This window comes from Dermacentor silvarum, chromosome 8 (genome assembly GCF_013339745.2).
Source record: "Dermacentor silvarum isolate Dsil-2018 chromosome 8, BIME_Dsil_1.4, whole genome shotgun sequence".
Taxonomy (NCBI): domain Eukaryota; kingdom Metazoa; phylum Arthropoda; class Arachnida; order Ixodida; family Ixodidae; genus Dermacentor; species Dermacentor silvarum.
Window position 1 is genome coordinate 31,604,346 of NC_051161.1, and position 27,521 is coordinate 31,631,866.

General features: G+C 44.7%; 2 protein-coding genes across 2 annotated transcripts; one reads left to right on the top strand and one right to left on the bottom strand.

Annotated features, from left to right (window-relative positions):
- Nucleotides 1-13,137: 13,137 nt before the first annotated feature.
- LOC119460958 (serine/arginine repetitive matrix protein 1-like) lies at nt 13,138-19,241 on the bottom strand. Its single transcript, XM_037722113.2, has 3 exons — nt 18,298-19,241; nt 17,324-17,496; nt 13,138-15,195 (listed from the first exon to the last, which is right to left on the bottom strand). Exons 1-3 carry the CDS (start codon nt 18,433-18,435, stop codon nt 13,284-13,286), a joined length of 2,223 nt encoding a protein of 740 aa, XP_037578041.1. The 5' UTR covers nt 18,436-19,241; the 3' UTR covers nt 13,138-13,283.
- Nucleotides 19,242-19,329: 88 nt separating this feature from the next.
- Nucleotides 19,330-26,973, top strand: LOC119460959 (dehydrodolichyl diphosphate synthase complex subunit nus1-like). Its single transcript, XM_037722114.2, has 5 exons — nt 19,330-19,757; nt 20,526-20,654; nt 24,323-24,487; nt 25,308-25,398; nt 26,236-26,973. Exons 1-5 carry the CDS (start codon nt 19,439-19,441, stop codon nt 26,324-26,326), a joined length of 795 nt encoding a protein of 264 aa, XP_037578042.1. The 5' UTR covers nt 19,330-19,438; the 3' UTR covers nt 26,327-26,973.
- Nucleotides 26,974-27,521: the final 548 nt, after the last annotated feature.

Genomic DNA, 27,521 nt, shown 5'->3' on the forward strand with positions numbered 1-27,521 from the left:
CTTCGAGGCTCGTGTGCGTGTGAAACGAGCTGGTGGAAGTAAGAGAAAAGCGAAAGTGGGAAGAAGGCGCGAGGGTGGAAAGATGACGGCCGTTGCTGCCGCGGGCAAGAGGCGCTCGAGGAAGGAGGGGGGGAGGGGGGGGGGGGGGGGGGGCTTCAATTGGCAGCGACAGCCGCGCCGAGACAGGGCAGTGCCGACCTAATCGTCCACATCCGCCGCCGTCTCCGTCGTCCCGAGACAAGCGGAGAGGGGGGGAGAACGCACCGCCTCTCACTTGCTGAGACAGTGCCTCACGAGATGACACATGAATGGCCCAGAGGAGAGCGGCGCAGAACGTGAGGGATGTGTCCGCGCGGATGGAGCGAGGAGCGGAGCAACGTCTTCCAGCACAGCGAGTCCACCTAAACTGCATGGTGCCGATTTCGGCGAAGGTTGGAGCAAATAGAACGCAGCTGGAGGATGCGCGTTTGTAAGGAGAACGAAGGTATATAGAGAAGGAGGACGTTTCGAAGCGTGCAAATGTTTTCGTCAAAGCGTTCTGTTGAAGTCACCTAGTCGAAACGTTGGCACATGCGCCTGTATTGCCTATACCCTTGCTTAACTTAAGGTACTGCCTCTTGTGTTGTTTGCAAATTATACCTCTACCTTGACTGACCTCTACAGTTTTCTTTTGACGAACCCTGTTGAGCATAGACTGTTCTGGCCAGAGAGAGATGGGCCAGGAACTTACAACACAAATTACGACCTTCTCCTGCTTTTTCTGAAGGAATGATTTATATATATCTTCGAAAACTGTGCTGCGTGAGGACGCGTCATTCATGGAAAATTTCATGACGTAATGCTGGCCTTTCTGAACGATATGCTTTCTATCCTGTTTTCGTGGACAAAGGCATAGGGAGCATGGCAGCTAGGTGAGGTACCTCGACGGTGACGATAATCGCGGCATGAGTAAACGATTCCAGAACTCCGCTTGGTTGAGGAACTTGAAAACACATTTTTACTGAGATACACGCCTGTACGTACTGCGCGCACGTACAGTCGACCGCAAAAATTTACGAACCACGGGATCCGAGAAAAAGCTGTATATCTGCAGCCTGGCAACCCAGCCTGGTATTCGCATTTCCAGTCTCTACTAGTATATGAGAACTACATTGTGATGTAAGGTTTTACTAACTACTGTTACAGGTTGTTCGGAAAGTCAACGTTTTCTGAGATACCGTGGTCTGTAAACATTTGTGGTCGACTATACAGACGTGATCAAACGGACACTTGCACGCTTGCACAGACACACTAAAAGATTACGCAGTCTCATTGAGTTTTTACGGCGGCTAGGAAGGGCAGATGCGGCTCACGTTGCACGCAGCACGCAGCACCCCACTTCTGCGCGAGCAAAATTAAAGGAGCGTATAGACACCAGATTTAGAGTGTAAATCGTGTATATCATAACCTTTGCATGCTTGCGAGGAACGTTTTCACGATTTATGACAGACAGCCGAGGGCTAAAAGGTAACTTATATCAATTTCAAAGAATAGAAATGAAACGCGGCTCCCTTCTCTGGACTCATCGCGATAGCCATCATAAAACCGTCATTGTTCAGGGCAAAATAGTGTGACGTTAAAGACGCTGTGGAGACACATTTTCAGAACGGCTGCACGTGCGTTTACCAAGGAACGGCCGGGAGACTCAAGTGCACGCCTCCCACCTAGCTTCGGCACTGACGAACACGGGCGCACGTGTGTTGTTGTTGTTGTTGTTGTTGTTGTTGTTGTTGTTGTTGTTGTTGTTGTTGTTGTTGTTGTTGTTGTTGTTGTTGTTGTTGTTGTTGTTGTTGTTGTTGTTGTTGTTGTTGTTGTTAAAATAACCATAAAAAGTTTCCGCCCTCAGGAAGTGGATCCATAAGGGCGAGGGGAGCGTGTGAAATTGAGAAGACGACGCGTCTGTTCTTGCTGTCGTCAACGCTTTGGTGGTTTAAGGGACCTATGTGGGACGTCGGGTACTCAACATTTACGCCACTCGAAGGTTTTTCACTCCTGCTGGCGGGAATATTGAAACAGGAAACTGTGCGGTGGAAATTGGGTGATACCTAATTACTGGGGACAAGGTCGTGCATATGGCGGTTATTATTATGGTCCCCTAAACGCTGTGTATTACCCAAGAGCAAAAAGTCTTTACCCGATGTATCGGTGTCTGCACTCCTGAATAAGAACGTCCTCACTGCTCAATGCACGAGCCGTGATGCAATCGCAGTGCGAACTTTGGAGACGCCTTGCAAGGCAAAGAGTGACTGCAGGCACAAAAGAAACGATATAAGTTAATTGTCAGAAACAATACATAAACACATGTTGAGCAAAGTGTTATTAACTTATTTAATTAGGTGTTGTTTTCTTTTCACTGCTGTTCCCATCATTATTTCTCTGACCCTTGCATATATGAGCGCGGGCTATCTCACACCTTTACACCTTCATTAGTATATCTATCTATCTATCTATCTATCTATCTATCTATCTATCTATCTATCTATCTATCTATCTATCTATATATCTATCTATCTATCTATCTATCTATCGATCTATCTATCTATCTATATATCTATCTATCTATCTATCTATATATCTATCTATCTATCTATCTATCTATCTATCTATCTATCTATCTATCTATCTATCTATCTATCTATCTATCTATCTATCTGTACTACGAAATTATTTGTTGTGACTTGGCACACCAGCATGTCAGTGCACTTAATTTGCACGGGAGACGATAGGTGCACGCGACGGTGAGTTTGACTCAGCCAAAGCATGTTTAGTTCCTCTCACGGCCCGTTCCGTCCTCGGGAACGACGCAGCACGTGAACGCAATTGGGGTCAATTAAAGAAAGAGGGCCATGTGCACATTCCGCGTGACACCCGAATAAGAAGGCATCTAGCCTTAATGGCTATACGTTTAAGTGGTCGATGAGCGTTGATTTCCCGATTCTCTTCACACAATGCTCCGTCCCGTAAAATTTCCGTTCATCTATGAGCGGTTGCCGTGCAAGATGCACCGTGATTAGAGAGAGAGGAAAAAAAAGAAGGATAAATGAAAGTTAAGAAGATTAACCAGGACTGAGCCCGGTTGGCTACCCCGCACTGGGGTAAGGCGAAAAAAAAATGATCAATAGACAAGGAGAGAAAGTCGAGAGTTGATGTGCACTGGAGTCGCCGACATATAATGGAAATCTCAAGGATATGTCCCTGACGGTCGCTCAGTCCGGGTTAACTTCAAGAACCGCAGTAGCAGCGCTCTTGTGACCTTCGGCAGCTGTGATATGCGAGATCATGGTCGCGAGATCTCGTTCACCGAGAAAGGTTTTCCGTCTAGCTCATTTACAGCGGTACTGAAGGTAAGACTTTGATCTTCAAAACAATGGCAGTATATATATAGCATAGAAAGCGTTCTGCGGTTTCTTTGTAGCCACGGATTGTGCGATCGGCCCTATCGTTTGATACCTATTAAGAATTAACTTTAGCGCGGGAAAATGGGAACCGAGAAAAGCCACAGTATACTCTCGTACTTTCGTCCCAGCTGGAACTTCCCGTTGTTCCAAAGCAAAGAGTGATATGAATTTACTATAGAAGAGAGAGAACCCATCAACAAGCATTTGGCCTCCCACAGTCCCTTGCGCTCTCTACGATTACTCTGCGATATATTTCGCGATGCAGCAAGGCGCTCATTCACCATCTATTTTACACACCACTCAGCCAGTATAGTCTCTAAGCCCGACCGAAACATTTAGGAGTTCGGCGAATGTCAGCGCAGTCGGAAACCACAACTAAGTGAGCTATGGAGACAGTCCGGCACCTGCTTCTGGCAGGAGCGCAACGCCCCCCAGTCTCTAAGGGTATAGTTGATAGGTAGGGCACAGGAAATACAGATAATCAAGAAAAGAGATACGGGGAACAATGGATTGTTCGAAACAGTCGCTAGATATGTTGCGAATGATGACGGCAAGTTTCGGCGTCCTCTGAACCAGAACGCATGCAGTATAGGACATACGACCTTGCGCAAGGAAGCAAAACCGGTGAGTTTCGGCGATGGTAACATGGCGAAGCAACGATCGAGTCATTGAAGACCGTGGCGGTGACTTAGCTTTAAACGGTTTCCTCGAAGAATTCTTGATTCGAAACATGTACTGGACAATAATGGCCGTTCGAGTGGCATCCACATGGCTGCGATGTGGATGCCACTCGATGTGGATGCCACCCAAAAATAAAAAGAAGAAGAAGAAGAAATGAAATGAGAAATAAAGAACATTGCAGCTCCTGCTCTTCAGTTTGGCCAACAGTTTCACTGGTATTTTTAACGATATACATGCTTCAGCGAAGCCGCCGAAGCATCGCAAACGGCATTGAAGAATTTTGTCAATATTTGCGCCGACTTGTATGACTAAATGTATTACATGCAGAGACGCGAACGGGTCTGTGCACACTAGCACTGAGTTCTTCCCCGTCCAGGCCGAACGTCTACAAGAAACCCACCTCGCATTTGTGCTGGAATCTGCATTCCTATGTAGAGAGTATACGTTTTGGATAAGCTGGGAAACGCCGAGAACATATTGTTAGTCTATGAACGCACTGAATCATTTCTCAACATTTTAGTCGATCTCTGTTGCCGGTTTTGTTTGATACATGCCGTAAACTCTTTCACCGGGTATCGGGGAAAAAAAAAAAAAAAAACTAGCTCGAGCTTTGAAATGAACGGTTGCGAGTTAGCATATAGTGTGTCCACTTCCTCCTTCATTTGTTTTTGTGCGCCACGTGCCACGTTCAGCTCACCTGGTCACACTGAAGCTCCCACTAATGTCAAGCACGCATAGTTGCGTGTGATGACCGAAACGTGAAAGAGCCCAATTCAGGTTCTTCGCCTTCGAGGATCGTTTGTTCTATAGCACTCGTAGGCTCAAGCATCCACATCTACGTAGTTTCGGTAAGTGTAGATGGCTTAAGTTAGAGCACCGTATTTCCGGGTTCCCAGACGTATGTGAAAGCGCCACCCAATTGTAAACAAGTTACAGCGGGAGTCTAACCGGGCTGCCTTTGCTCCTCGACGCCTTCCGCATTTCGCACAATTAAAGAAAGAAAAAGTCTGCACTAGAGAATAAGACACTGAAACCATAGAGAGAGAGAGAGAGAGAGAGAAAAAAAAAAGAAAATAGAACGCTTCCAGGAAACCTTGATGCATTCCTTTTCGTTTTTCTTTTTTTTTTTTTTTTTTTAATAAGACACGAGAATCGACAAGTATTCCAAGCGCTCGAACGAGGCAGTTGTACTGTTATAATCGCGTCCGTTCTTATGGCAAAACACAGAGGCATGAAACTATCCGGAGCATGCACAAACGACCGTAAGGAAAAAAGAAAAGTAAATATATCGTGTGCGCGCGCTAATGCTCTCCTCGCAAATGTACTCGTTGTCGTGTAACTGAGCACCCCTGTTAGTTTAGCTAGCGGAGCTGAGAAAAGATTATTTCCTACAGTTTCCTAGGCAGCTAGGATGCGCGTTCGTCCTCTGAGAAAATATACAAGGTTATGAAATGCGAAAAGTTCATCACGCTTTGGACGCAAAAGTAATTAGACCAGGTTTCGGAGCGTAGCACAAATTCGCTTTACCCTTCCCTTCAGTGTAGTTAAGGCTTTAAGGCGGCGCTAGAAAATTGTAAGCCAAGATCCCGCCCCGGCGTCTTGTTGGAAGCGGACATGGTAGCCATGACGTAGATGAAGAATTATGACGACGTTATTAATGCACTGGTTCAGCCAGCATAACGTTACACGGTGAGGACAGAAAGAAAACTAGGACACCGCTGAGCACCCCTTTCTGCCAAACGTTAGTAGAACAAGTCAGTATGCAGCGACTAGCCCAGCAAAAATACATTGTTAATGAGGCAATTAATACAGTCATCGACGGTCCATGCTTCTGTTTATGATTTGGCGCACAGGCCAAGGGTGGTAAGGCTGACATATTAATAAAGCCACAAGAGAGTCCACTATAGAAAGCAGCAGAAAATAAAAATAAAAATAAAGATAAACGGAGTTTCAGACCATACACTGTGTTTTGTCTGCCTGTCCTCCCCGTTAAAAAAAAAAAAAAAAAAGAAAAGAAAAAAAAAGAAAAAAGAAAAAAAAGTTGGTACAGTTTTCAAGAACAACAAATTACATAAAGTTGTGAAAACGAACCTGTTCGGCAAAGGATACCATAACAATACGTATTAATTCGATCGGAACGAAAATTCCGATTACTCCTGATTTAGATCAGATCGGGGTGAAAGCCTGAACGTAAGGGTGGCCGCGTTCAGCGAATGGAGACTTGAAACATACCGCGTGCGGTTGGTATGCCGCAGTTTCACCAACTACTGGCCGGAGCGCTCTTCTCAGAGCCCTTTCCATCTGTTACAATCTATTCTTTTAACACGATAGCGTTAACGGCCCCGTGTCGCAGAAAATATGGCATCGGTGTCAGCGGAGTAGTCCGCGAGCGAAAATTTCCGTATATATCTAGGTATATGTATATGCCACGCCTTGTTATATGACATGCGGTTTATGCGGGTTATATTGCCACACATTTTTATCACTAAAGTTGTTCATACCTTGTCTTACATTCTTTTGCAAAGTTATTCCTCGGAATTTTGAGACTGACAGCCCACAAACATCATGAAACAAAACACCGACAGCGCATGCCTTTTATGTTAAATCTTCTCAGACTCAAATATTAAAAATGCGAAACAATAAAAAAAGCTGAAAATGGTGCTCTTTTTTTTTTTTTTTTTTTTGCACGGCTGTGCACTATCTCCGGCATTGGCCCACGCTAGAGGCCGCGTTTCTACCAGAAAGCTCGCCTTCGTGCATAGCGTTCGCCGCCAGCGTTTCCCGGTAAACATTACGCTTACATAAGTAGCAGTCGCCGGGAAGCGTGAGAAGCAGTCAGAGATATTTGAATGCTATCGCATTTCACTCTTAAAGACGAAGTCCTCGAAGTTTTTTAAGCCTCGTTCTGACGCCTTGAGAGGGCTTCCATTTTTGTAATGATAGAGACTGCAATGATGAAAAGTAACAGATATGGCAGTGAGAATAAGCACTCATGAATGGAATAATTTTTTGAAACTGGGAATGCGAAAATACCGGTAGCAATTTGCATAGCGCGATCAGGAGCACTCCAGACTGAAATAAAAAATGCGATAAAGAAAGAAATAGGAAAAGGGGGGTTCGCGACGCGTTGCCTTGAATAGCAAGGAAAATTTCACTCGTCGCCCAGTTGATGCGACGCGAAGTGCGAGCGTCTGCTGTACGCCTGCGTCGCGTCTGCGGTCGCATCGCAAACACTTCCGCTCTTACTGAGAAGCCACTACACGCGAACCCTTTCTGCCGCCGTCGCCGCCCGCTCGAAGCCCGTCGCAAAACAAACTAAAGGTGGCAGTCGTCGTCCGAAATGAAGGGAGAGAGAAAGAATAATAATAATACCGTAAAAAAAAAAAAAAAAGAGCGTACAAACCATGAAACCGTAGAAGCCTCACACGCCCAGTGGCGGAGAGGAGACGGAAGCTGCTCGTGAAACGTCTTCTCGACTTTCCTCCCTCCCACTGATCTCGTCTCATGCGGCGCTCTTCATGTCGTCGTGGCTCTAGAAAACCATGCAGCACCGTAGAAGTTCGAGTTGCAGCGTCTTCCAACAATAACATCGAGCAGATTATACCGGCGCGCTGGGTGTTCCTTCGCGGCATAAATATTCGCGGGAACGACGTTGTCTGCTCCAGCAATAGTTTTGCAGACGACATTGCGCTGTGCGCAGTTACATTGCATTGACGCGTACTATATAAGCTCAAGTTTTGCATGGACGGCAACGGGCCCGCCATCTAACGACTATTAAAACTTGAAACTGTTCCTTTGCGTGCCGTACGTACAGTGACCGCCTCAGCGCGGCTCATGACTTCTGCGACGCTGCATGGATTTCAGTGAGATAGCAGTCCTGTTGCTTGTTGCTCGTTTTCGTCCCGTCACCCGAAGTAAATTAGCCGAAGAGAGAGCGATTAAAAAAATAAATAAAGAAGATGTCGGTGCAGAACGCTTACTTTCTGCGCGTTATACAGATGGCTTTTGAAAATAAGCAGTTGGTGAAACTTAGCACATCGAGTCGGGACGGTTTTCGCCGAGATACAAAAAGAAAAATAAGCTAGAAAGTAAAGGAAGATAGCGGGACAAGGCGTCAACAGGAAGGAAGGGTTCACGCGAGAAGGGGAGGGGGGAGTCGGCGCTTAAGAGGAGCTGAAATTGAGCGTGCACGCGGGCAGTGCATATATACGTGTGTATGTGTAGAGAAAGACGCAGCGTTCGCAGCGCAGCCGACGTGTGCGAAGCCGCCCAGCGTGTCGCTTCTTTTACTCAGCAGCTTATCGACGGCACCGACTTTCGAGATCGTAAATCGACAAGGAACCACTGTCGTGTGACAGGCGTTTTACTGTTGTACAATTACCGCACTTCCGTATACGGAGCGCCCAAGCTCTGAGCTGCAAGGCAAAGAAAGCGTCATCTATGTACATCTCAACACAGCGACAGTATCTGCGAGGATCTTGATGACATCCTGAACACTGCGCTGCACCCACCCCGATGGATTGATTAATAGCCGTGGCGTTCTGCTAGTGAGCGCGAGAGGTCGGGGGTTGGATTCCCGGCGCAATACAAGAACGCTCGTGTACAGTGCTTCGAACGCATGTTGAAGAACCACAGGTGGTGAAAATTAATCCGGAGACCTCCACTATACGATGTCCATCAAAACCAAATGTGCAGTTCCCGGACGCTAAACCCCATGGTTAATTACCACTGTGCGGCTTCCGTGTTCGTATGGTCCTTCCTGCTCACAAGCATCGTCTCTAAAAGCCAGCAACAACGCAGAAAAAGAAAAGAAACGATCACGATGCTCCCTAATTCGAAATTTGAGCGCAGCTCTATACGTGTTTTCATTTCGCGACAAATTGGCTGGCGCGGACAATCTCTCTCACGCGGCACATTGCAAACGGAGCCAAGTGTGGCGAGACAGCCTCGCCAATCGGGAGATCGCGAGAGGCAGCGCGTGGGCGACACGTGGGTGCGATTCACAGCAGCCGCCGCAGACAGACCTCCGCTCATGCAGCGCTTTGTTTCCATATATGGTATCGGTGGACGCGCTCACCGCATATCATCGTTGAACAGACGACGACGCGCTACTCTGGCGCCATCTCGTAACGGTCGTCGCCGCAGAGCCCGTCTTGCGCAGCCCGTACGCTTTTCTTCTCGCGCTTTCTCCATAACCTCCTCTCTCGCTCCTTTCGCTCTCACCGTATTTCATCCCGTGGTGCGCTCCGCGTTCGTTCTTTCATCCTTCGCTGTGCTCGTTCGCTCAGTTACGCCGAGGGACGCCGAGACACGCCGACGCTCAACGCAGCAACGGGAGCCTAAGAGCTGCGCTCTAAAATGTTGCCAGGCGTACATTACATTTACAGCGAAGCTGTTGAAGGGAGTTCCACAGCTGTTTTCGCGCGGCGTCGAAGGCTGGCTTGAGGCTGCGTGCTCGCTATCGAATGATAATCAAATAACAGCCATAGTTCCGAATTTTCGCTTTGAAACGTAATTACCAATTATTATGAAATAAACATTGCCTTGCGTATATCTCATTCGAATAAACACCAACTTATTTAGCTTTTTTTTTTCGTTGTTGTTGGCCAGTAATCCGTTATTTTATTTCCCACGTCATGTTTTACCGGCTCCAAATTGGAAGTCAGCTAGGTGTTTGTACGACTACGGCCCTGAAAGCTGATCCCGCTGTGCTGAAACGCAGTCTGCGTGGAAGCCGTCACAAAGGTTAGCCAGCAAACGGAGTCATAGCATTGCGAAGTGTGTGAGAACTCGGTTACACAGCTTCGCTGTCCGTGATGTATATCACTCGCCTACACTGGAATACATCTGCGAAGGATTTCTTTTGTTTTTGTAGGTGGCCAATTTTGAAGGCGGTCATTGGCATCACGTTAGCGCAATACGCACGATTACGCTTACGTATATGCCACAAACTTTCATGAACGTAATGTCTCGCTCTCGCTAGACAGGGGTGTATAATCAGCTGGTTGCACGCGCGACGCGAATATAGTGCTCAACAATCCCCAACCTACGAAACTACCAGCGATTACTCGGGAATGTACGGTGACGCGTGTATACCAGCTGTCCCGTTAACACGGGTCATGTTTAAACGCACGCACGCACGCACACATACACACACAATATCAAAGCCTACTGTGTGGAAGAAACCTCAAGTACTTATTGTTCTTAATAATAGAGTAATTGGTACTGATTTATTAAATAACTTTTGATTAAGTTTACGTCCACAATGCCATTGCAAGGCTTGTAGAGCACATTGATAAACATCACTCTCAGTTGTTTGCGATGTGTTATCTCTTATGTAGCTCTTCCTTCCGCGCCTAAAAGAAAGCCCGCGAAACCAGTAAAAAAACGCAACTCGCGTGCCACAGCACGCAAACGCTAAGGCGCCGAAAACAACTGCAAGTGATGTCTTCAATTGAGCTCTACAAAAGTACATCGTCAAAGGTATGTTAATTAAGCAGTAGTAGTAATTGTTCTATTACACCAACATAAAGAGTACCGGAAACTTCTCAAGGAGGTTACTAACAACGTACATTTGGTTACAATCGCACTGAGAGTCTCGGTTTTATTTTTTCTTTAACATCGTTCATGCTGGCGGGAACACCCAGCATGTATACGGTACAGGCTCGAGAAGCGCGACTTGATTCGCCGATCGCGGTCACCGCTATTGTTGTCACCAAAGTCGTGATCTGCTTTCTGGGCACCAGTTCGCCCAATAAATATCTCGGTTCTTATTCATCCTGCTACTGTTTTTTTTTTTTTTCAGCACCTGTCACTACCACGTGACAATATGGCTCATTGCCTCCCAGAGCAAGCAGCGCTCAAGCATTCGAGACACAAGTGTGGACATAAGTGTCATGACCATTCCGTTGGAAGAATTGGGCAATGTAAATTGTATCTGTACTGTCACGAACTTGTGGGCGATGTAATCATATTGTAAGAAAGTGAGGAACCCCAAGCGGTCATTAACCCCACGTCCAATGATCCAGCATATAATTTAGAATGAGACTAAATAAATAAATAGAAAGCATGAACTCATATGATCATGTTTTATTGGACAAGAAGGTTACAGCGCTTCATTTACAGATGAAACAGCCGGTGTCAAAAAGTATGAGGTGCAGCAAATAAATAAAATAAACGGGGTAAGGCATAACTTAACAGCAATCGAAGGTAACTATATAAATTTACTCACTAGCATAATGTTTCGCGCGAGCGGCTATGGTCTAAGGAACGTCACTGAAAGAACGCCTACGCAGTCCATAGACGGCTGCAGTTACTCCTGGAGTAGCTGGGAAACTTACGGCACAGACAGTACTTGCCATGCACCGAGAGGCCTGTTCCTGCGAGCGTGCGCGCGTAGCTCGTGAAAAGCGCTCGTGCAAGCTGGCTTTACCACAAGAAGGGGTCTCGTGCGGAGAAGCACTCCTTAGGGCTGAAAATATTTATGCATGCATGTTACAAGAACGTTACCACGGCGGCTGCGGTGGGCGGCGTATTGAGTAAATAAACAATGAAATAAATACTTCAGTATGATCCTGTTTTTATGAACCTGCGCCCACTTGATTCTGAGGCTGACGTTTGACCGAATGCAGCGGCGGGGATGCCTAGCTCCGAGCAGTAAGGCGGTAACTCGTAACTTGCTTTACAAGCAATCCTTTAAAAATGTTTAGACAAAAATATTTAAAATTAAAATTAAGGTGACGCAATATAACCTCCACGTCAATTTTTTTTTTGTTCGACATCATGAGTATGTACATGATCGAAAATGATACGGAGTTATTGGATAACTTAATCGTAGTGGGAAAAGAAAAGAAAAAAGAATCACAGGGAAGGGAACGAAGGCAAGCGAAGTGACGCTTTTCTTCGTTTCTTGAAGTCCTTGTGTTCGTGAGCTGTTGTCCATTACAAGCATCTTCTTTTTTTCTTTAACTGGAGTTTTACGTGTCAAGACCAGTTCTGATTATGAGGCACGCCGTAGTGGCGGGCTCCGATTTAATTTTGACCACCTGGCGTTCTTTAACGTGCACTACAACGCAAGTACACGGGCGTTTTTGCATTTCGCCTCCATCGAAATGCGGCCGCCCCGGCCGGGATTCGGTCCCGCGACCTCGTGCTCAGCAGCGCAAACAAGTATCTCTTGGAAGTATTACTATTGGATGTGAAGCCACTTATCGCGCACGTTGCCCTGGTTACCTTCTCTTTGGCCTCCATGTCGCCGTTCCACCTTTGTGCAGTGCGGCAAGACGGAACCCATTATTGGGTGACCGCTCCTGCCTACCCTCTTTCTCTCACTCGCAATTCTTCAATACCCTGTACTGCTTATTTCTACTAACTCCTTTGAGAGTGCCTCGTTAATCCCTTTACATAAGATCCACTACGGCGTTAAGTAGCCTCTACTTTATGAAGCGACAACCTAAGCGCGAATTTCAGGAAGCGTTTTTTACACGAATGCTAGCCTTATGACAGGCAACAGAGCGTCGCATATTCGTCGCGCCAGAGCTCATTTTAGCAGATTAGTAATCTGACCACCTCCTAGACAACAGAAGCCCCTGCGCACTTTAGGCTATAACGTCACTCCCCCCCTCCTCTTTGCTATTCATTTTTCTCGCTCTTTTGTCAGTGCGTAAGTTCCCGGCCTTCTCGATTGACGTCACGACTCAAATCACTCATGCCTTCCGATCTAAGAATTCATTGTGTTGCTCTGTGGCCTTGCCTTCGAGATTCAAGCGACGGCTTTGTCCTTCGTCGGTTCTGTTATATGTTTTGAGGGCATGTTCCCATATACCAAACACTTTTTCCGCAATGAAAGACGTCCTTCTAACTGGACTCTACTATATGAATAAGGCCCGAGCTAAAATAAAGCTTCTTCGCAACGTTGTGAAGAGCTGCGTGCCTTCAGAACGCACATGAATTATAATTCTGACAGCGAATCTTTGGCTCTTCAAAGTACACTCAAGTATATAGTATATTAACAAGATAAACATTTTCTTTCTTCTTTAATATAACAGAGGAAGCTACATCTCAGTGTCCAATAGTCAACTATTGCCAGAATTACACACAGCTGTCCCCTCAGCTAGCTCTTTGGGCTCATCTTTCATGCCACCAACACTGTCTGTCCTGAGTGCTTCACATTCCTAGCGGACAAGGAACTGTGTCCTCAGGAGGCGGTCTCGGAACATCCGGCTCCTGACGCACACCAGTGTCCTCTTTCGCTTGCACCAACACAACACTCCTAACCACGCTCGATGTCCTTTTGTCTGGCCCCTTAGCTGGCTGCTTGCTCGGTGGACCCACTTTGGCCACCTTATCTCTTACCAAAGGACTCCTTGGTCTCCTTCCAGGTGAAGGTTGTCTTCGAGGCGTCCTTCCGAGTCGAGGTGGAGACGGTGAACGCACAGGCCTTTCTGACCGATGGTGTCGGCGAGGCAAGGGAGAATAACGCTCTCGCGATCGCCGACGGATATTTCTATCATCGGGACTATGGCGCCGGTGGCTTGGAATTCTGTGTCTTTCGGGGTGAACGCCAAAGTGGTCACGCACTGTTATCCTGTGAGCTTGTGAGTGCTGCCACGGAGAGCGGGGCCTTGGTGGAGGTGAAGCTGACAAGGAGCGCGAACGAGATCTGTGCCGTCTTGCTGGCATGCTGCGGGAGTCTTTGAACTCTCGTGGACTGTGATCTCTCCAGTTCTCCACTGCCAAGCCACGCCCAGGAGAGCACGCTCTGAGAGGCTTCTCTACAGTGGAGCTGCTTTCAGGCACACGTTTGTTGCGTGTTGGTTCACTAGGGGACCTCCTGCGCTTGATTCCCAAACGTTCCCTAGGTCGGACTTCTACCGACGGTCTGCCCGACCCAGCAGTCATCTCCTGGTACGGTGACGACCTGCCACTCGCAAGCCTAACTGGTGCCACAGCGTTTTTTGATGGTCCACCAATCTCAGTAACTTTAGACCGCGTTGCAGGCGAGTCCGTTCGGTGGTCTTCGAGTTTAGTTTGCCTTACTTCAGAAACTATTTTACCATCGAGTGGAGGAGTCTCGGATTTATCAACAGTCCACTGCACCGACTGCTCCTCAGGTGGCGTATGTGGTCCTTTAACAACTCTCTTTTTTTTGGGTGGTGGAGTATGATGGATCGCTCCGCCCGATGTCCTTGTCTGGTAATCGGGTGGTGTTTGGGAACCCTTAGGAACCGTTTTTTCTCTGAGTGGGGGCGAACCGTAATATTTATTAACTGGTTCCTCGGGCCAGCCTTGATTTGGTGTGCGGGGTCTTTCAGAAACCCTACTACCAGAGTAGGGTGGTGTCCTTGGCTGCCTGACATGTGGTTCCCACACCCAACGTTCGGGTGGAATTTCTGATCTCGAAGCACCTCCTCTCTCTTTGTGGGGTGCTGTGCCAAGATTTTGAGAAAATGCGGTTCTTTCAGAAGCCCTTCTCCTTTTGAACGGTGAGGAACCATTCTTTTTGTACACTTCCAGCCTCCTTGGTTGCTTGGTTGGGGACCCAGTTACGTTCTTGATGCTATTTCTGACTAGCCTTCTTGCATTTAACTGTGCTGCAGACTTTGTTGGAGTGACCACTCCTCTGGAAGCAATTTTTTTCTTCTGTGGTGTAAGCGCTAATGCAGGCACCCGGCTGAACTCAGTTCTGTTTTCGGGCTTTACACTGTTGTACTGATAAAGTCGCTGCAAATCCTCCGACATGTCAGCATTTGCTTTTGTCGGCATAGCAGGCTGCATATGACAACTGTGCTCCTGGAGGGGAGAGCCACAAGAGATTTGTGTGGAAGGTGTTCTAGGTGAATCGCCTGACTCACTTTGCTCCTGATAATGATGCCGTGCATCTCTTGCGCTTGTAGTGTCAACCGGTGAGTTCTGTAAAGCTTGGTTTCTCCTGCAGGGGATTTGAAGAGGAGAATCACGAGTGCTCCGCGTTGTCGGTGTACTGGGTGAATTGCGCTGCTGTTGCGCACCTCCACTTGCTGTGGCATGCGACGAATTTTGCGACCCCCGGTTCCTTTTGAACACAAGGTTGTCTAACCTGCATAAGCAAACATGCAACATTAGTAGCACTCACAATGAGTTAAGTCAAATTTATTGACTGACAACGCAAGGAGGTTTGGCACAAGCCACCAATGGCAGATGCTCTGTAACAACTTATTGACAAAATGCATAAAAGGAGACTGTGCTTTTGGTGCACTACTTTGTTTTTGCGTGGGCAATGCACTTGCCACTGCCATAGCAGTCCGGAAACTTCCAGAATATCAGCTCATATAAATTTCACTTTAGAATTTATTTTAAAACTTGAAATCACCAATGAAAAAGCAGACAAGGTCTATTTCCTTAGCATTGTCACCACCACTTTTTAAAGCCCAAACCAGCCAGAATATCTTGAATGTCTGGGATACAGATTAAATGATGTTCTCTAACATTGATACAATCCACCATACTGACAGAACCCAGAAAATAATAGCAAAGCTATATAATAAAAACTGTCAGCCCTTCCACTGCGGTGAAGATGGCAGACCAGCGAAGCTGTACTATGGTGGGAATTATGTATTTCCAATTATGACTATTAATATGTGATGATGTAATTGGTTATTTGAACTATTAAAGAATGAGAAATATATATGATCCGCTGGTTTTAATTTATTTAGTGACCACAGGCACCATGGCCTTATGGTTGTTACAGTACACCGCCATAGGGTGTACGGCAAAGGTTGGCACATTCTTTATAAACACGTCATCAACGCCGCGAGCGTTCGGTGCGAACGCGGGCAAAAGGCCGCCGCTGTCGACAACAGTTGTGCGCGTTGTTTGTGTGACCGCACACAACCGCTGTCAAAACGCTGGCTACGTGACAAACAGCTAAACGCCGTTGTCGACACTATTAGGTGAGAGGCGGGCGAGAGCCCAGAGAGAGTTCGCGGCAGAGGCCGACAAGGCTGCGCGCATGCGCCGCAGTGGGAGAGCGGGCAGCATACGCACAGTCTAGAGTGCCTCGATGCCCTCCTCGCCCACCACTCCCCTTCCATTGGGAAGCCCCGTTTGCTCTCCACCGTGTTTTCGCTCACCGTGAAAGCGCGCGTCCCTCGCCCTCGCTCGCTTTCACTCGCACATACAGCATGCGGCCAATGAGAGTTTTTTTTCTATTGCCGGACGCGACGATCGAAAGGTGAGCCCTTAACAGCTTCGCTGTAAATGTTGTAGTCCAGTACTGAAAGATAAAGATGTACAAAACTGAGTGAAGCTCTCTGGTGAAATTATGCGCAGACCTCATCATCATAAAAGTTAGTCCGAAGCCCTCTGCCGTAGCAACCGTCATTGCCAATGTGCTGCAGTGGTACATAAAACCTCAAAAATCAACCACACGACCATGCATACGCATCACTGTAACCCCTAGTGATTGTGTAGCACGTGTTTCTGCCTCTAACAAATTTTGCATTTTTATATTATCACCTTGTAATCTTCAAAATGAGCTTCCTGTTCACCGCCCCCATAAATTTTAATTTAATGGTGCTAGAGCAGGCGCAACTATATTTTCGTGAACCATGAAATGCCTACCACTGTTAACGATTGGTGCTTCCGGAACATGACTATGTATAGAATAAAGATTCTGCAGGTTGAAAAGTTCCCTCACAAAATGTTTTCCCATCATGCTTATTCTGAGGGTTAGTGGGCTTTGCAATGCACGTTTAACCACTTTAAAGGAAACATATTCTAAAATGTCAGTCCTCACTCACTTGAACTATTCAACCAATTTAATGAACATTCTGCCAATAATACTCTGATCAGCTCAAAAGAAATACTCTCTGCACTGCCTAAGAGCAAACAAAAAAAGTACACCAAAACAAATTAGCACTTTTGGTGAAAAAAAAAAAATAATAAACTATTAAAAGGGGGTTCTCTTTAAGCAGGGTTTCTGACAAAGAGTGACACTAAGAAGTCAGCTAGCTCAGGCAATGCAGGAAAGAGGTCTGAACAAGTCTTCCATAAGGCAACACACTAGTTCTTCAGTAATACAGTATAAATTCTTTAAAGAGTGAAAGATGTGTTGCCAAACAAGAAGCACCAAACAAATGTTTATCACAGCAAATCATTAACATGCTTAACTTTATAAGTCTGCCACAATAAAGCAGTCACGAAACCTTGCTAGGACGTTTACCTACCTTCGCTTCAAGTTTACGATCTCTTTCTCCTTTGAGTCCACAAGGTGCTTGGCTGTCTTGTACAAAATGGAAATATTGTGCCTCAGCATCTCATTCTCTCTTTTCAATGTAAGAATGGTCTTTTGTGCATCAGTTGTTACAAAAGAGGTGCTGGGCTTGGCACCATGTGCAACCTGGAATCGAAAGGCACGAAGAAAACAGCTCTAAAAACACTAAGAAAAAACAAACAAAGGCAGCAACAGTCATGAGCATTTAACATAATTATTGCAGTCATAAGTAAAAATTGCTGCTAAAACACCATGACAATTTTGAGAAGAGGTGTACATTGCAAATATAGATGTTTTTACAATGTGTCTAATGGATGTGACCTAATAAAGACTTGCATTATGGAAAACAAAAGCTGACAGGCTTGAAAATATGATCTCCGGAAAGTGCACAGAGTACATATTTAGATTTGCTTCGATATAGCTAGGTGGTTTAAGAGTGCTAAATTGAACTAATCTTAGCCAGTGCATGTTTCAGCACAGCAATGAAAAGCTCATGACTAAACAAAGCAGAAGTACTAAATACTGCCCACAAATCTTTGTTAATGATATGACTTTGGAAAGCAAGGTCATTCAGTATGAACGATGAAAGTTTAGTCATAATGATAAGCATTTTTTTCCCTTTCATTTTTTTCAGGTGCTTCATTCTAGAAGGCAGTTGAACGCCACATCGCAGTTCTAAAGTTGACACATTCATAAACATGGCAGTGTTAAATAAAACGTTTAAGTGCCAACATGCCTTTGACATTTTGTGATCGATGTACACCAGTCAGCACAAGTATATGAAGGATGGGTGCTTTAAAAAAGTTATTCCCACCATGTAAACACATCCATGAATCACAGGGAGGACCATACTATTATCTTAGTAAACCTTATTCTAAACATGTCAGTTACAAGCACATCTGATCAGACTCGCAAGGGAACGCTTACCGAACTTTCCTCTGGACGAGGTCTCGCGATAGTTTTTGGAAGGTGGTCCTTTTCAACTGGGTTCGCTTGTCTTGGTAAGCACAGAAGTGTCCAAGTGCAACTCGGCAGATACTGGCGAATGAAAGTCTTTAGAGTCATTATTACTCGCGGAAGACGACTGAGCGAGGTCTAAATAAGTGTCAGTCCTATTGCCGCGTTTCACTGCGTCTCCACCACTAGGTCTGCCGCTGACTTGTGGCCGACGGTCTTTCTTTACAGGTGTGACTTCTCTTGGTAGGACGGACGAGTCCAAAAGATCCAATTCGGTAGCAGACGCCGAGTGCGACTCCTTGGTATCAGGTGTGCTTTCAGAACAGTATTCGCCAAGGCCAAAATAAATGTCTGCATCGCCATCATCTTCCATTGAGTCAACAGCACCTGGATTTTCTTCCTATGCAAGCGCCAGGCATACAACACGCGAAACGTACACGGCACAGCTGCAGATCGTGGACCACTAAGGTGACCAAATGCGCACAGTGACGTTCACGCCTGCACACAGTGCGATGTACACATGGCTCGTGGAGTACACAACAAAAAGAAAAGAAAAAAAAAAGTGAAATAAGCTTTCCAGCAACGCGATCAGCGGTACTTTCTACCAACCAGTTATTCTCACAGCGAAACCCATCATAGGGATCGACGGGAGGATTACAAAGATAAGGTAAATCACAAAAATACAGAGACAACCACAAAACCCCCAAAAACACTCGCGTGCGCCAATTGCCCTAATTAAGTTCAAACATATGAGCTCAAAAGCATTTCCAAGAGAGCACTCGTCACCGCTTGCAATGGTGTTGCAAAGCAGACAATTCGCGCCATAACATAGACGGAGAGAGGGGGGAGAGGGTTTCACAGCAAGATCATTAATATTTTGTATCTTTTTATAAAGCTAGCTCAATATAAACAAATAAGTAAGGAACAATTTTTAAGAGAAAATACTTGCAAACTTTTAACAGAACTGCATGCTTACAACTCGATTTGCTGCGTTCCACCGCATTCTGTGCCGTCCTGTAAACACGACGCCACCAGACGCCTCCTCGCTCGCCGCTCTCGCGCTTTCGTGTAACTATGTTGATATGACCCGGTGAATTTTGCTTGCTGCACAATGTTCATTACTAGCTTTGTGTGTAAATTTATACTGTGTCTTTTACACGCATGTCTATATGTCTTAGACGTATTTCTTATGGTGAAACACAAGCTGCTTCATCGGTTGAAGTACTCGAGTGTGCATGATGCAAAGTTTGCCGACGCGAAACTTCTGTGCTCCTCGAGTGCCCTCACCGACATGGACTTACTGCAGAAAGTTCCCAAGCACATAGCTGTTTTAATTGGTGAACACGACATTTCGTATCGAGATGCTGCAAATCTCGTAGTGTGGTGTTTATTTGCCGGAATACCGCACGTAACTCTCTACGATGCCGAAGGTGAGTTGCGCTTAACACACTTTTCGGATCTCTATATTTTTGCGTTCGTTTCTTCTTTTTTACTGTCTTATCCGCAAACAGCGTCTTTCTTTCGTCATATTGTAGTTGTGGTCTTCGAGGAATAAGAAATCAACTAGCATTTATATATTTGTCTTAGTTCGGTGTCCCAACAAGTTGTTGGAGGTGATGGAGGAAGAGGATGCCGGTTATGCCAGACCGCTTCACGCAGACTCGGCATCTTCGTATCTGCAGGTTTACTTTCACTTGCAGTTACCTTGGCGCCAAGTTGTTCCCTCAGCCCTGTTTCCAAAAAGTACCCCAACACTGCACTTTATGATCAGCGGCGCATGACTCTTGGCGAAAGAAGTAGCTATGTATTATCAAGCGAGCTTATCGCTTTGCTACCCGGCTAATCGGTAACTTTTATGTAGCGTTACGATGGCATTGTCGGGCGCCTGATCGTGCGTCGGCTTTTGCCATCGTTTTCCTTAAGCCGATGTTTTGACGAGCGAGCGACTTCCGTGCGCATGTGGCATTTTACACTCGGCGCGCTACGCGTTGGCGAGTACACGTGTTATGTTTCTCTATCGTTGCTAGCGTCACCCTTTCATATTTGTTTTCTGCCTCGACTTGAGTGTTCTGCATCGACAGCAGTGAAGCGCTTGTTCGCGATACGGACTTGTGTTCTGTCTAACGTCGTGCGACGCCGTATACAGCTGCATATTTACGAACCGGAGACTTTATCCTTCGTCCTTTTTTTTCGCTAAGGGGCATTAAAAGAGAACGTCACCAGACTCTACAAGGAGATCTCAAGGAGCCAGGTTGAACACTTTGGGTTCAACAGCCGCTGCAAAATTGCGCTGCATGTAAAGGGCCAGGAATTGCCAGAAAAGAATGGTATGTCTCCTTACGGCCGTTCTCCCTGTAATAATTTTGTTTCAAAACTAAACGCGATAAAAAGAAATCGTATGTTGTAAAAATCATTCAAACGTTGTGGAATATGCACTTTCAAGAAAATTTAAGACAAGGTTGATGTCATTTTTTTCCCTCTACGTTTTCATAAAATGTGTGATGTGCTGATAATGTCCTGGTGCAGTAAACATTTATCGTCTGGCTTACAAAACATGTTATTGCCATTTAAACATAGGCCCCAGTTAGACGGGTTTCCGAGTTGCACACAGCTTTAGCAAGGTCATTTTTATTTTATTTATTTATTTACACAATACTGCAGGCCAGTAATTTGGCCCTAGCATGAGGAGCTACAAAGGATAAATACAATGTAACGAAGATAAACAACAACAAAAATCAAGAGAACACAAAGACCGTAACAATGTTCAACCATGGAAGCTTACAATGTGAGACTCGAGTTCATTCATAAAATCGGCGGATTCAAAAACCTTTCGGGGCAAAGAATTCCATTCAGACACCGTTCGTGGGAAAAAAAAGAGTACTTGTGTGCATCGGTTCTAGCGAAAATTGGCAATAAAGAATATTCATGGCTATGTCTAGTTGTCCTTGTAGTTAAAGGTTTTATACAATTTGGAAGTATTAACTTAGTTTTCCCTGCAAGACAATTTTGAAGAAAACCAAGACGACTAATTTTCCGGCGAGCTTCGAGAGTCGGCACATGGTACTTCTGCATGAATAAGGATGGCGAACCTTGCCTTCTATATCTCCCAAAAATAAATCTGATTGCCTTTCTTTGGACTCTTTCGAGTTGCATAACATCTTTCTGAAAATGAGGATCCCATAACTTAGGCAGCATACTCTAGTTTTGACCGAATACATGTATTGTAAGCTAACATTTTGGTACTGACTGGAGCATGTTTAAGTTTTCTTTTAAGGAACCATAGCTTCCGCAGGGCTGATGAAACAATGTCCAATATATGCTCTGACCAAGCAAGCTTATTAGTTAGAGTCACGCCTAAGTACTTACATTTGGAAACTTCTAATACAGGCTGGTTATGGAGTTCATAAGAAAAAGAACTAGGGCATTTTTTTTCTTTGTGACACGTAAAAGTACAGTTTTCTCCGAATTCAATGCCATACCCCAACGCATACACCAATCATCGATTGCCAAAAGAGTTTTTTGCAACAAGAAATGATCATTTGTGGATGATATTTTCTTAAAAACAGCACAATCATCAGCAAACATTCTTATGGATACATCATGAGGCACTACATCCACCAAATCATTAACATAAAGGAGAAACAACAGCGGACCTAAAACACTCCCTTGTGGAACGCCCGAGGTAACAGACAGCTCTCTAGACGGACAATGATCAATTTCCACAAACTGCTTTCTGTCGGCTAGGTACGAGGCAATCCACTGAATAATCTACAAAGGTAACCCTATACACTCTAATTTATGCAATAATTTTCCATGAGGCACTCTATCGAAGGCTTTTGATAAGTCTAAAAACAGAATGTCAATTTGACCGGACTGGTCAAGTACGCTCGATATCTCGTGTACCGTCGAAATAAGCTGTGTGGTTGTAGATAGACCCTTTCGAAAGCCGTGCTGATGAGGAGACAAAATATTGTTTTTAATAACAAATTCCTGAATAAAACTCACCACTATGTGTTCCAAAAGCTTACAACAACTACTAGTAACAGAAACAGGACGGTAATTTTTAGGAAGTAGCCGATCACCGGCTTTATGGACAGGCGCCACACGGGCTACACGCCAGTCAGCTGGTACGACACCAGAAGTTATTGAACATTTAAATAGTGTGGTCAAAAAATTTGAGATTTGCTGAGCGTAACGCCTTAAAAATGCATTTGACAGTCCGTCAGGGCCAGTGGACTTCTTATTATCTAGCTTTAATAGCATGGCAAGAACCCCCTCACTAGTTATATCCAACTCATTTTCTAATACAGAAGAAACATTTGGCAGGTTATATTCATCACGTATTGAAAAAACAGATTGAAAGTACTTGCTTGCTTTTTGTGGAAAAGGGATGTTGGTCCGATGCAAAATAATGTACCACTGGCATATATGTTGTTTGCTTGTATATAAGCTATGAAATTGACATCAGAAAGTCTTAAGTTGTGTTCTAGTCTATTATTGTACACATGTACTATCGACCAAAAAGGTTCACGGACCAAGGGATCTGACAAAAAGCTGAATACCTCCGCAGCCTCAAAATGCAGCCTGGTATTCCCATTTCCAGCCCTACTGGTATATGCGAACAACATTGTGATGTAGTTTTACTGGCCACTTTTAAAGGCTGCTCGGATATTTAGCGTTTTCTGAGATCCCGTGGTCCGTAAACTTTTTTTGGTCGATAGTACATAAGAATGTTATGTTATAGTGGTTTAGCCAACACAAGAGAGTCTTTAGATTGGGTTTTGATGTGAGGCCTTGATTTTTGGGGGGAAGTATAGAGTTCTCTCTTCCCCTTTCCCCAGTGGATGCACAGCTGGATTAGAAGAATGTACAGGTGTGTAGAGCTGTAAGATAGGTTGGGGTGAGGTCCTGATTGGTGAGCAGTTATGACTACACCTGATAATTTTTTACAGTAACTTAGGCAGCTTTTGAAGTCAGACTAGTAAATCTCGTAGGTGCAGGGCATGGTGAAGAAAAGCAAGATTCATGACTTCTGGCAAAGAGACTAAGCAGAAATACAATGGATTGCAACCTCACAGACTGTTGAATCTTAACCCTTTTCCCAAAAATTAATTCCGTAACAATGTACCAAATTCCCCAAATTTTTTGTCATAATTTTTTATGTCATTCTGATTTTGAAAATGTATTAGTTGATTGGTTTCTGATTAGAACTAAAGCAAAAAAAATTTTTTTGTTTTTAAATAGAAAGGCCGCCTTTGAGGGCAGCTTTCACTCAATGTCAACCGTAACTCATGTTTGGCAGTGGGAGCAGCACAGCATAGGGCTTAACTAGTGCGACTCGTCATTGCCGGTATTACTACAACCTCCCACGAAGAGTAAAGCTCGTGATTGGGGGTTAAAAGGTTAAATACCATCTAGACATTTGAGAATATAGCCTGGTACAATCAGCACTAAGCTGAGAAGGCTGCCTCACAGCCACTGTCCAGCACAATTCAGGCTGTAATTGAATTCCGAGCTGAAAGTGTCAAATCGAGGCTCTTGTCTATCATTGTGCTTTTGTACAAAATGCATTCTTGTTTTGCCTCTGCAGTCGAGTTTGCTTATTCATTTTCCAGCTGCAACAAGTGCATTTTGATGGGACATGTATTATAAGAGCATAGATTTGAATAATCTTTGTTCACAGCAGAAAACAATAAAAATTTAATTGATTGGTTGATTGAAAGGAGTGGCTTCATTTCTTGGGCCACGAGGTCATTGCAATTGACACTCAGTGCAAAGATTACAAACAGCTGTCCTGATCAAAACAGGTCGCCTTGTCGAAGTGCTGGCTGCAAACTCAGACATACCTTGTTTCACTACTATTGGTTACTTTGCCTGTGAAACTTTGTTCTGTTTGGATCAGTGCAAATATAAGTTAAATGATGGTTCAAGCATTTTTCTCTTTCTAGCAGTGGCTGCACTGCTGCAGAATCTCATCATTGTCTTGAACTCCCAGGTCAAAGGAATGGCTACAAGCAGCACATAAACGTGCACCTTGCAAGCGGTGATGATGGCCGCCCACACCTGGCGAGCATAGCTCGCACATTTTGCCAAGCTGTGGAGAGAGGAGAGATGGCACCCAGTGATATCACTCCTCATTTAATACAGCGAGAGCTGGGAGGTGGGTTTGCTCTTCGCGCCATACTTATTTTTAATTTCTTATGACAAAGTTAACCTGCATAATAGCTGTGCCACCTTTCTTTTAAAACTTTAAAAGCCTGGGCCAAGCTGTTACACAGATAGCTGTAAATTTCTTCGCAAAGGGAAAGACATCCGGCTCCACAAAGTGGAACTAAAAAAGTATGGACCCATCTGAGCATTTATGACGCCAGGAAGTAATAAATGCATTGCTGTTTGACAGCGAACAATAAAAATAAAGAACATTAAAGCTTCCATTGATTGAAAGGAGTACTCCATTTCTCACAGCATGGCTAAGCCGGGATTATTGCTTTCTTTTTAAGAAGACAGCTGTTTTTAATTCACTAGTGTAAAGATACGACTTTTACATTGGTAAAATGCAAAACATTTCTGGAGGTGGGAGTCAAAGTTAGTAGCACATCATCTCTGTCTGGTAGCTGCTTTGAAACTGCCTGGAGTGTACAAGCAGAAAAGCTTGGGCGAGTTCCTAATTTACATCTAACAGTAAACACATTGCTAAAGACGAAGCACGTTGTTTCTTTCTTTCATCCATAGTTCAGCTTGAAAGTTCTTTAATGTCTAATTGCATGCCTTGAAATTATAACGATAGCTTCATGGAAGGGGGTGATTGAAGGTTTGAGCAGTTCGATCAATTAAGTGCATTGTCTGCCACAGAAAATGGATGAGGAGAAGGGCTAGATTTTTTTTTTTTTACTGACAGCGCCAACACTGGAAATTGAGTAACTAATTACGATTCCAGGCACTTGAATGTTTTCTTTGATGCATGCTTTCTTTTTTGACAGATGTTCCTGACCCTGAATTGTTGCTGAGGTGTGGTTGTGTACACAGCCTGCTGGGTTACCCACCTTGGCAGATTAGACTTACAGAGATTGTGTAAGTGTGCCGTCATTGTACTGTTATTGTGCCATACATTTCACCGATGTCAGTCAATTAAGGCTGCTTAATTGATGGATTGTAATGGTAGTGTTGGTATGATTGATAGTGTTACACCAAAACATGGGCAACGGGGATGCCATTGTGGAAGGCTCCAGATTAATTCTGATAATGTGGAGTTATTTATCATGCTATTCAAAGCTTGGTAGTTTCAGCATCCCGCCTGTCAGAATGCAGCTGTGGTTTCTGGGAATTAAACCCAGAACCTTGTGCTTGGCAGCAGACTGCCATAGTCACTGAATCACCTTGGCAGGCACAACAGCGTTAGCTGTTGCTTTAAGCATTCCTGTACCACAGGAAATAAAATAATGGTGCCAAATTTCCCAGGATTTCAAGGACGTGTACCAACCATGCATCTGGCTGACTGCGGCAACTTCAGTCGCACCATCAGTATGAAGAACAACTTTTGTATTAACAAGCGTTTCAAGTTGCCAGAGAATTTGCAGTTGATTTGTACATTTTTGAATAGGAACCTTGTAATGCAACATTACAAGGCACCAAAGAACAGTGGCAGCGTAAGAATCAATTTGAGTTACTTATATGCAGAAACACAAATATGGTTATTGGAAACCCACAGGGCAGCACTCCAATTCCCTCAAAAGTTTCGTGTAGAGGCTTTGACCTTATAGAGGCATAGGGTTCGAATTTTCGCTGTCCAAATCAGCAAAAAAAGCACAGTCGATTTTTTTTTTCATGTGCAACTTGCATTATGCATCCATAAGTTGTAAAGCTAGAGATGAGAGAAAAAGTAAAGGTCATTGGTATCATTACTTGCAGCACTTTGCCAACTCATCACAACCTCCGGCTTTCGGAGTTCTTGGAAGCACTTGCCAAGTACAACAAGAGAGAACAGCGCTTCGGGAAGTAACTGTGATACATGTGGAGCGCAACTGTTCTTCACCCAAGACTCCAAGTTGGCTATCCTCCATCATCCATAATCCATTGTCCCAGTGATGAGATGATCCGTTCTAGAGGAGGAACACTAAGTCTTCCTTTTAGTGTATGAATGTGTTACTTAAGTTTTATTAATTTGGATGTTTCTTTATTGCTCGAAGGTGTTGCAGGTACCTTTTCCGTTTCAATCTCTTGCCTCCACAGAGACTTGCCCGTGGCGCAAGATGAGCTCTTCAGACATACAAGTTTGCGTGGGCGGTTAAATGAATATTTTTACCAGTAATGGATATCTGCAATTTTTTCACCATATGGGTGGGCATGGGCTACTTGAGTACAAGATGGCCACATTATGTGGCTCTGCTAGAAAAATGCTGTAAATAAATGTTAATTTGGGTGTTTCCTGCACAGCCCAGAAGTGCAGGTTCTTTTTGTTCATTGCCCAAAACAACTTGCTTTTGGTATAACATGAGCCGTTCAGACACGGGTTTACATGGGCAGGAAATGAAGGTTTGACCAGTAATGGCAACCCACTCGTTTTTTGCCATGCTTGAGCTAATATAGAATGGCCATTGTTATATGGCTTTACTGAGAAGTGCTGTAAATAAATGTTTTCCACATGTTGCCAGTAGTATTTCTGCTTAATATTTACTGCTGTTCACATAGCAGTGTCATTTGTTACTGCAAACTACCAAAAAAGCAGGTGAGCAGACATTTCACTCTTTCTTTCTAAGCATTAGGAATTTCATATGGTCAAATTTTCACTGCGCTGCTGCAATGATCACTTTTCGGGGAATAATATTGTTCCTCTTCTCACTGGTTGCCCCACCATGCCTTCTTGACTCTTAAATCGAGACTGGATCTTAAAGGGGTGGCAAACACATTTTGAACACGAGGAAAACATTCCTGATCTGTAGACAATGCTGCCATGAACATGCAAGCCAAATGTTACGCATGCAGCAAGGAAACTACAATCTCACATAATTGATCACTTGCTCTCTCCTGTGTCCTTGCACACTAGGCCACATCAGCAATTAAATTACATAAAGTGCGACCACAGCCCATGGATGTCGGCCATTGGGACATGCATACCCATTGTTCCAGATTTCTCTATGAAGCGGGGGAAGTGGTCGGTGGTTAATGTATCCCGCCTGTTCTAACATTGCTTCTCT